This window comes from Myotis brandtii, unplaced genomic scaffold (assembly GCF_000412655.1).
Source record: "Myotis brandtii unplaced genomic scaffold, ASM41265v1 scaffold1399, whole genome shotgun sequence".
In the NCBI taxonomy this organism is placed as follows: Eukaryota; Metazoa; Chordata; class Mammalia; order Chiroptera; family Vespertilionidae; genus Myotis; species Myotis brandtii.
Genome location: NW_005354993.1, coordinates 229485 through 240327, shown reverse-complemented (window position 1 = coordinate 240327; position 10843 = coordinate 229485). Strand labels below are relative to the sequence as shown.

At 52.3% G+C, this 10843-nt stretch overlaps 1 protein-coding gene across 1 annotated transcript in view; it reads right to left on the bottom strand.

Annotated features, from left to right (window-relative positions):
* Positions 1–7291, bottom strand: part of PDE5A (phosphodiesterase 5A, cGMP-specific) — a 76014-nt gene extending 68723 nt beyond the window's left edge. Inside the window, exons 1-2 of the mRNA XM_014535209.1 lie at positions 6703–7291; positions 1055–1144 (exon numbers count right to left, since the gene is read on the bottom strand). Of these exons, the coding sequence (XP_014390695.1) occupies positions 1055–1144; positions 6703–7287 (675 nt within the window). The 5' untranslated portion in view covers positions 7288–7291. The remainder of the gene's footprint in view (positions 1–1054; positions 1145–6702) is intronic.
* Positions 7292–10843: the final 3552 nt, after the last annotated feature.

Genomic DNA, 10843 nt, shown 5'->3' with positions numbered 1-10843 from the left:
GGGGGGGGGGGGGACTCCAGGAGGCTGGGGACCCAGCAGGAGGTTCAGGGGAGCTGTGGCAGCCAAGTCTGGGGGCCTGGCTGACCAGCTTCAAGGAGATCTGGGAGGGAGCAGCCGCCCTGGGCTGAGAGGGGGTTACAGATCCACGGAGGCAACTTTAAATCAGCCACGGGAATGGCTAGACTTTCACACACTGACAGTGCCCAGTGCTGCCAGGGAAGGGGAGCCGGACGCGCAGGCCCCACCACCGAGCAGACACTGCTTCAGCCACTTCCCCGGAGATGTGCATGTTCCTCACAAAGTGAACATGCACCTGGCACGGGCCTTTTGTTTTTTTAATCCTCACCCGAGGATCTTTTTCCCATTGATTTGTTTAGAGAGAGTGAAGGGGAAGGAGGACAGCGGGGGGAGGGGGGGCGGAGAGAAAGAAACATGGATGTGAGAGAGGCACATCGATCGGTCCCCTCCCACATACACGGGACCGAGCCTGCAAGCGAGGAGGCACATGGTCTAAGGGCTGACACTCCAACCACTGAGCAAAACTGGCCAGAGTGCAATTCTCCTTCTTGGACAACACGGGTTCGAGCCACGCAGGTACACTCACAGGTGGATTTTTTTCAATAAACACATTGGGAAAATATTTGGAGACTTGCAACAATTAGAAAACTATTGCAGATTCACATTTTTTCTGATGATCACTGCAGTTAGATAACCACGTATGAAAGGAACCCTATTCAGCCACTTAAAATATAACGTGAAATAAGCTGATTACAACCACGACCACAGTGATATATCACGGACAGAATAAAGTCACGAGGGGGATGGTAGGGGAAGGACATGACACGCCTGCGATTTATTCCTAGGTCCCAGTGAAGTCCCTGTCAGGATTCAATCCTATAACTAAACTCTAAATTGAAAATATCAAGTGGAACAGGTACGTGCTTTGGCGTTCCCTTTTCACTGTAGTAGTAGTTCACAGATGTGCAAAGCAAATCGGTTTCTTCAAAAAGAAAACTGTTTTCAAATGACCTTTTATAAAACGGAACCTGCTCACCTCTTCCCGGTGGTTTTTAATCGGCATACAGAGGATGCTCTGTGTCCGGTAGCCGGTGATCTGGTCAACCTCTGCGTTGAAGCGAGGGTCCTAGGAAGGAAAAGGAAATTCGCTTTAACGACTGACCTGGTCAGACACTGATTGGATTTTCCCGATGGCTAAGGTTAGAGAACTCTAATCGTCAGCTTTCCTTGCTGTTCTGCACGCCGATCTTATTGTTGGAAGAGGCCTCAAATCATGTAAGTTCGTATTATTCTTGACAAAGATAAATCTAAGTCTTTTTGAGATGCTAATGTGTATGAGAACCAAAAAAAAAAAATACAGACTCAAACAACATGTTCAGAAATAAAGGAAATTCAAAATACTAACGGACTTCGACAGCCTTAGTTACATCCGGGCCACGGGGCAGCTCCGAACCTGCATGCAGCTTGCCCCTCCCATCGCGATGCCGCATTCTTCGGAGCCACCCCAGGCCCAGCGTCGCGGCTATGAAACTTGTCCTGTAAAACCACCGCCCCCCACACGGCCTTCCCAACATCGACTTCACTTCCCGGGTGACAATGGCTTACACGTTTCCTCAGCATCCTGCCCTACTATCTCAGGGGTTCACATGAATTTAAATCTTATCCTTTCTTCCTTTTTTTTAATATGTACAAAAGCCATCTGGCCCTGGCTGGTGTGGTTCAGTGGCGAGAGCGTCAGCCTGCAGACTTGAAGGGTCCCAAGTTCGATTCCAGTCCAGGCACATACCTCGGTTGCAGGCTCCTCCCTAGCCCAGCCCTGGTCTGGGCTCCTCCTGCAGAAGGCAACCAATCGATGTGTTTCTCTCACTCGCATCAATGTTTCTCTCTGTCTTTCCCTCTCTCTTCCACTCTCTCTAAAAATTAATGGGAAAATATCCTCGGGTGAGGATTAAAAAAAGAAGAAAAAGCCACCTGGCCTCAATCACACTGCAAAAAACTCCTTAATCTTTTGAATGGTTTTCCCTTTTCACAAAGTACACCATGCATGTCCAGTAATCACAAGGGACTCTGGGAGGTGCGACAGGCCTAAATGTGGGTGGAGAAAGACAGGTACAGGCTGTTAGCATTAAGCTTTAGGCGGGGAGACGAAAGGTAGGCTGTCCACCCCAGGAGGGGCTGTGCCTGGTTCATCGGTGCGGTCCCCATAGTCACACAGGAGTCCACAGCTTGTGCTAAATTAACGAGGGACTTCATTCACCCACGGCCTCATCCTTATCAAATGCGATGACTCTTAGCTTGCTATCCTTCAAAGCAGACGCGGAGGCGGTGCTGGTGGGAAAGCATGCTGGAGGAAATGGACAGATACCGCTATACGGGGTGAGATTCGAATGGAAACACACATACCAGAACATAAACACTGGAATGAGTGCAGAGCGTGGCCTGGGAAGTTATAGGCTCAGCCTAATAATAGCATCGCTGCTCTCCCACGCCGCGTCTGGAATTCCTTCAGAGAATAGGGAAGAGCCACGCTGGAAAAGCGAGTCTGCGAAGGTCACTGCTATGTTCTGTCATTAGTCTAAAGTCGTGCAAAGCCGAAGCTGTAAGTGAAGTAAATGATTGCACCGGATTCACTCAATTGGGGTCAGAAAGGAGGCCAATTTCCCCACCGAGAGAACCAAACTTGGCATTAACGACAATTTCAAAGGGAAAGTTATGAAATGGTGGATCATAGGTCTATTTTATATTATAAGTAGTCACTACTATACCTGTGCCTTCTTCTTGCAAATAAGCTGAAAGTTATATGGAGACACAGTGGAAACCTTGGCCGAGGGTCTCTGAGAAATAGTTCTTAAATGACACTGAATTGCAAAGTATCTGAAGAAGGCAGACAGGATACGGACATTGATGAATTAAAGAAGTAGAGAATTAGCTCTTGCAGCGAGTTATTCTGTAAGCTAATATCAAAAGTGGATAAAAAGGCACCGTCCGCAGTTGTTTTGTTAATGAAGTAGGAAGCTCTGAGCGGCTGGCCCATGCAGGGCGGGGGGTGGGGGCTGGGAGGGGTGCACAGAGCAGGGTCAGGGGACTGAGTGGCGATTCACGTCGGACAGGCTGAGAGGCCTGGCAAAGAGACCCGCTGCCGGCTGAGAGCAGACGGTGACACGGGTCGGGGAGGGGCTCAGACCCTGGGAGGGGACCCCGCTCAGCACTCAGGCACTCAGCGGAGACACAGCAAGTGTCCTTAGGAGCAACGACCAGGCCCTGGATCGACGCTACCCAGGAGGGACCGTCCACAACACAGCTGGCCTGCATTCTTCTAAAATACCAAGGCAGACAGAGAATCAGGGAGAACGCAGCCCGGAGTTAAAGGAGACTAAGGAGACGCCCGGTGTGTGCAGGGCGTGAGATGAGACCCTCGATCCGAAGGAAAAGATTGCTACAAAGCATATTAAGGTCTGACCACAGGCTTTTAGATAACAGCATCATGTCATAAAATTGCCTGACTTTTTAACAATTTTTTTTAATCTTCACCTGAGGGTATGTTTTTTAAATTGATTTTGAGAGAGAGAGAGAGAGAGAGAGAGAAAAACATTGATTGGCTGCCTCCCATTAGGGCCCAACCGGGGACTGAACCTGCAACCAGGTACCTGGCCTGACTCAGAACCGAGCACGCAGCCTCCTGGACTATGGGACGCCACCCCCACCCACTGAGCCACCCGACCATTTTGCTTGTACAGAATGAATTCTGAAAAATATTCCCAGATTTCATCCACTTAAACTCTCCCATCCCTCCACAAATCCCTGCCCTCAGTATTTCTCCCCAGTTACTATTATTTAGTTATTTATCCGCCTTCAAAACCCGAGACCCCTACCCCCGCTTCACCCCCCTGTTCTTCTCTCCCTCAGGCTTCCATCTCCTCTGGCAGCCACGCCCAGCAGTTCTGCTCCTCATGGAGACCCACTCCCCGGCACCTTGGCGGCCAGTGCCCTCTGCAGACCCTCACTCCCCAGGCGGTTAAAATCCTTTCTCCTCCCACCTCCAGTGTCTCCCTCCACTTCACTTACGGCCGCCATAAAACTCATCGTCCAAGCACAGTCTGAGTCATAGGGTCCCCCTCGGACCGCTCCTCCCGCCCTGGGCCACGTTCCCCTCCACAGCTGGCACAGGAGACCTGTACCCTCCGGCTCCGCTCCGCCCCACAGATGGCATGGGGACCCGTTCCCCCAGCCTCTGCCCCACAGCTGGCACTGGGGACCTGTACCCTCCAGCTCCGCCCCGCAGCTGGCACTGGGAACCCGTTCCCCCAGGCTCTGCCCCGCAGCTGGCACAGGGGACCCATTCCCCCAGGCTCTGCCCCGCAGCTGGCACAGGGGAATCGTTCCCCCGGGCTCTGCCCCACAGCTGGCACAGGGGACCCGTTCCCCCAGGCTCTGCCCCACAGCTGGCACTGGGAACCCGTTCCCTCGGGCTCTGCCCCGCAGCTGGCATTGGGGACCCATTCCCCCAGGTTCTGCCCCACAGCTGGCACAGGGGACTCGTTCCCCCAGGCTCTGCTCCGCAGCTGGCACTTGGGACCCGTTCCCCCAGGCTCTGCCCCGCAGCTCTGCAGCGTCTGGACATGACCCACACATTCTCATACAAGCAGCACGTCCAGCAGAGATGGGGTCTCCGCTTGAAAGGTCTCTGTCCATCTGCACCCACCGTGCACACAACTTCATCCACTCAAGTCTCACCTGCTGTCCAAGGTCCACTCCCCAAACAGCTGTCACCTCCTGCATCCCTGCCCTCACCCTGTTCCCCAGCGTCTATTACAACCCGCTCTCCAGTCTACTTATCTGTCTTCTCTTCTATGACTTTTGCTGAATCAATATTTATAAAGATGAGGCGGCACCAGGCACTGTACCCGGCGCCAGGCACACGGGGTGAATAACAGAGCGATGACTCCTGGGTTTACATAGAGGAGCGGCAAACGGGGTACCCTGGGCCCTTCATGGGGTGGCCCACTACTGCACAGGCTAACGGCTCCTTCACAGCTAGAAACTATCTCCTCCACATCCCACGTGCCATTCCCGGAAGATGCTTTGCTTACAGCCCACAATTCTACTAGTGAGAGGATCATTTTAAGTGTGGAATTTGAGGGATTATAACACCTAATCTTTAAGTCCATAAGTAAAGGCCCACATATACTATAGCAGAAGTGGAAGAAATAGCAAATCTTGCCATGGAAATATCTTAGGCTAAAAAGTCCCATTTTAAAGGCTCCCAGAAGTTAATTTGCTTAATTAAAAATGGGAGAAAGATCGGAAAGAAAGAAAATCAAACTTCGGTGTCCAGGGAACTTTGAGTGGATGAGTATGAATTTGAAGGAATGAATGAAGGAATGAATGAAAAGGTCTACAGGGTTTTTTGTTTTATTTGGACAGTTTTTGCACCTTTCATTTTAGAATCTCAGGAGAACCCCCAGGAGGTGATGTGGAGGGAGTATAGATGGGGCTACGCTCAGAGGTCGGGTAAGAGCTGAGCTCAGCTAGGAGACGGGCTGCGATCAAATCCTCGTTAGGGAGAAAAGCAGGACAAGGCCCACTCAGTGCCTTATCCCTGACTCAGCCACCAAACACTCTTACCATAAAGTGCAGTTTCAAATAAATGTGCAAATTATTACAACGCAGTTTCAAATATCCCCACAAACCATAGTGCCACCATCCCCAGCACCGCCCAGTGTCCACCACCCTCAGCACTGCCCAGTGCCCACCATGCACAGCACTGCCCAGTGCCCACCACCCACAGCACCGCCCAGTGCCCACCATGCACAGCACCACCCAGAGCCCACCATGCACAACACCACCCAGAGCCCACCATCCTCAGCACTGCCCAGTGCCCACCATCCCCAACGATGCCCAGAGCCCACCATCCACAGCACCACCCAGTGCCCACCATCCCCAACGATGCCCAGTGCCCACCATGCACAGCACTGCCCAGTGCCCACCATCCCCAACACTGCCCAATGCCCACCATCCACAGCACTGCCCAGTGCCCACCATCCCCAACACTGCCCAGTGCCCACCATGCACAGCACCGCCCAGTACCCACCATCCCCAGCACTGCCCAGTGCCCACCATCCACAGGGCCGCCCAGTGCCCACCATCCACAGGGCCGCCCAGTGCCCACCATCCACAGGGCCGCCCAGTGCCCACCATCCACAGGGCCGCCCAGTGCCCACCATCCACAGGGCCGCCCAGTGCCCACCATCCACAGGGCCGCCCAGTGCCCACCATCCACAGGGCCGCCCAGTGCCCACCATCCACAGGGCCGCCCAGTGCCCACCATCCACAGGGCCGCCCAGTGCCCACCATCCACAGGGCCGCCCAGTGCCCACCATCCACAGGGCCGCCCAGTGCCCACCATCCACAGGGCCGCCCAGTGCCCACCATCCACAGGGCCGCCCAGTGCCCACCATCCACAGGGCCGCCCAGTGCCCACCATCCACAGGGCCGCCCAGTGCCCACCATCCACAGGGCCGCCCAGTGCCCACCATCCACAGGGCCGCCCAGTGCCCACCATCCACAGGGCCGCCCAGTGCCCACCATCCACATGGCCGCCCAGTGCCCACCACCCACAGCACCACCCAGTGCCCCACCCACGTTCCCACCCAAGGCTCCTGCCCTGCTCAGGCTCCTCCTCACCTCGTAGGCGTCCTTGATGTTGAGGGGCTCGCCCCGTGCGGCCACGTGCCCCACGATGCCCTTGTTCCACTCCAGGCGGATGCAGCTGCTGGACGCCTCCTCCAGGGTGGAGCCCTCGGCCACGTCGAAAAGGCGGCTGACCAGGAACTTGTCGTTGGAGCTGTCCTCGCAGACGAGGAACAGGGAGTAGCGGTCGGCAGCGATGAGGCCGTGGATGTGCAGGAAAATCTTGTGGCACAGGGCGGTGACATCCAGGTGGCTGGCGATGTCCTTCACCAGGTCCAGCAGCCGGGCGCACTGGTCCCTGTCGTCACGGTCGAACCGGCGGGGCGTGAGCGGCATCTGCTGCTTCTTGTCCGCGTCCGAGAGGAAGCTGACCGCGCCCTCCGAGTCCTTCACCACGATGGGCCGGAGCGGCCGGTCGAACTCCGAGGCGGAGATTTTGCGGGTGGGGGTGCCCGGGGTGCTGCCCTCGGTGCGGGGGCTGTGCTGAGGGGGGCACGGGCAGGACTCCGCACGGCCGCGTGCACCTTCCTTGCCGACGGGGATGGTGTGGACTCGCTCAGCAAACCAGGCGTTGACCATCTCTCTACAGGACAGAGCAGGCACAGTTACCTCCTGGCCGGGGACGAGGCACCCCAAAGCTGCAAGTCCCCCCATGGCAACTCAGTTCTGTCATCGGGAATATAAACAAGGTGCCTTACTTACGACAGCTGCATCTTGAAAAAACTATGGAGGACCATTGGTCCAAAGGACATTTTAATTAAATATGATTTTAAATATGATGTCCATGCACATAGTCCAAATGTCTGACCTAGAACACACCAACATCAAGTCTGCTTCTCTCAAAATCAGCGGGTATTCAAGTGTAAGCCTGCATTGGACGGCAGTCTCAGGAAACATATATGTGGAAGTTAATTTGTCGTTTAAAACACACTTGTTCTGAAGTTAAGTATGAGAAAGTTAAAAGCAAAGGTTTAGCTAAATGTGGCTCGCTCACAGGCCTGCTTTTAGAAGGCTTTCTCTGTATCACTACACACAGATTCGATTGAGAAGAGGAAACAGAAAACAGCAACAACTTGATCTGCTTTGCAGGAAGATTGTAGACTTCTGGGTACGTTCCCCGGACGATGCCTGCTCATAGCACCATTCCCTCCTCTAGATCGTCTGCTGGTGGGAAGGGTGAAGATTTTAAAGTAGGCGATACCGAAGTGTAAGCATTCAGCCCAAAGATTTTAAATCACTCGTTGTTAATGTGCCCTCCTGTGAAGGAAACCTTCTAAATACCACATCACACACATGCAAGGCCTGGTTGATTCAAACACTCCCCCTGGCAAAGCTGTAATCTCACACCAGGCGGCAGTGCCATTACTTTAGACATTTTAAAACTCTTCTTTCGAGGCTAACTTCTAAGAAAATTCATAAGCCACAGAAAAGCATTATTTTATCTAAAAGTTAGACTTGTTTTTCACTAAGCCTCTCTCTCCAAACAAACAAGTAAAACAAAATCCACCCCACACCCAAACCTAGAGTGACAGCTACCTTAAAATCTAGGTTATGAGTAAGACGTGACTTTTTCCAGAACGGAAATTTACCTTCTAAAGAGAAACACTTGCTTCCACTGCAGATACTTAAAGAGTTTGCCTGTAATGAGAGCAACGCAGCCTCCACGCTAGGATAGCATACAGGTTAATCGCAACAAATGCCAGGAGAGAAGAGGTTGGACCGGGCACTCTTTTGAGGAGTGTCGCGATACAGACACTCACCAGTCTCTCAGGTGGTGGTAGAAATGGATATCACCTCTTGGGAGGCAAACAGGCAACATCTAACACATTTTAAAATGCGTTTATCCTTTGTTCCAGAGGTGGCACGCCTGTGACAAAGGCAGGGCCAGGGGAGTTGCTGTGCACGGTCGGTTATAGCAGAGATCAGAACAACCTAACCCCCAGCGGAAGGCTGGCTACATGCGTCAGGGCACGTTAACGCGTGGGACGAGAGGCAGGCGTGGAAAGATGGGCACGTGTGGCGATGTAAATGATCGCCACCACTGACTGAGTGAAAAGAAGGATGTGAAAGAGGGGGAGGAAGAGACTGCCTCATTTCTGAGTTCATTATGGGATGTTCCCTTAATTATTTTATTTTGAGCAAAAACGCATTGTTTGGTGAACGTATCTTATTCTGAAATGCTCCCGGTCTAGAACGGGGATGGGTAAAGAAGGTAACAGATGTTATAAGGATGACTCACAATTTCAAGTGATGGGTACAGTTACTAGTATAAAAGCCCTTTAAAGCTCTCTCTTAAAAGTAACAGAGTAGGTAGGTCTAGTGTACAGTCCACAAACATATGCAGTACCTCCAGCACAGAGTTTTAGAAAGTGCACGTGTCCTGCCCTGGCTGGTGGCTCAGTGGTTGAGGATCATGTCCGCTGCCCCAAAAGGTTGCAGGGCACATTCCTAGGTTCTGGGTTTGATCCCTGGTCAGGGCCCATATGGGAGGCAACCGATCAATGCTTCTCTCTCACATCGCTCTCTCTCTCTCTCTCTCTCTCCATATCCTCAGATGATGATTAAAAAAAAAGTAAGTGTCCTAATGTTTTATAAATTCATGTTGTGGCTTAGAACAAACAGTGACAACAAAATGCACTGATTAAAATAATGCCGTATCTTAAAAACGTAGACGTGAGGGTGCCATACTCTGGGAAAGGTTTCTGCACCCCCTCAAAATTGCACTGTAGGGTCAGACATTGATGTCAGAGATGCATGAGCCGGTCAAAAATGCAGGAGACCCTGGAATAGAACTGTCTTGTAAAATGTGAGACAGGGAGAAAGCAATGTGTCTGCAAGAACATATGTCACGTGACTTAAAAACATATGTACATGGAATTTACACTGTCCAACCAACGTAAACATAGGCATTTTAACCATTTCTGCTACAAGCCTCAACCTTAGCCACAACTATCTTACCTGCTGATTGGAAAATGGCGATGAGCTTTTTTCTTTTTTAATCAAACCACTGTCCAACCAACGTAAACATAGGCATTTTAACCATTTCAGCTACAAGCCTCAACCTCAGCCACAACGATGTCTTACCTGCTGATTGGAAAGTGGCGATGAGCTTTTTTCTTTTTTAATCAAACCATCTTCTCTCCCAATCTGTTCATTTCCACCTCCTGCCCTCCACGTGGCCAGAGCCCCACCACGCCTCCTGGAGGTGGCCAGGACCCCTCCTGCCCCCCTCCCCTGTATTATACTTGCCCCTTTCAATTCTCTCTCCACCTAGCAGCAAGTAATCTTGTCACAAAGTGGATCTTAGCATCTTTTGTTGTTGTTGTCAATCCTCACCCGAGGGTATTTTTCCCATTAATTTTTAGAGTTTTAGAGAGTGGAAGGTAGGGAGGGATTAGAGCAGGGGTGGGCAATGGGTTCTTAAACTGGATCGGAGGGCCGCAACAAAAGCATGGATGGAGTGTTTGTGTGAACTAATATAAATTCAAAGGCCCGCGGGCCGTAGTTTGCCCACGGCTGGATTAGAGGGAAGAGAGAGACAGAGACAGACAGAAACATCGATGTGAGAGAGACACATCGATTGGCTGCCTCATGCATGTGCCCCCAGCCAGAGCTGGTACGTGCCCTTGACTGGGAATCGAACCTGAGACCCTTCAGTGCGAAGGCTAGCGCTCTAACCACTGAGCACATCAGTAGGGGTGATCTTAGCATCTTCACTACCCCACTTGGCTTCTCACTTGAACTGAGCATGAAAACCAAACTCAAGCACATGAAGCTCTACCTGTGCCCAGTCTGGGACCCTCTCCCCTCCCATCACCCGGCTGCTCTCAGCTCCCACCCCCTGCTCAGCCAGGCCTTCCCTGACCCCACCTAACGCGCCTCCAGCACAGCCGGTCCCACTCCACCCGCTTTCTCACTGAGGGACACTGTTGTTGGTTATTAACCCACTGGTGCATCGTCTGTCTCCTCCCACCAGATGTAAGTGCCACCGCAGCCACCTGTCCATCTGACTCCCTCCTCAGCCCTGCACTTACAAGGTGCCTGCCACACGCTATGTCCTCCGCAAGTAGTTCTTTGTTTAAAAAAATATTTTTATTGATTTCAGAGAGGAAAGGAGAGGGAGAGAGAGATAGAA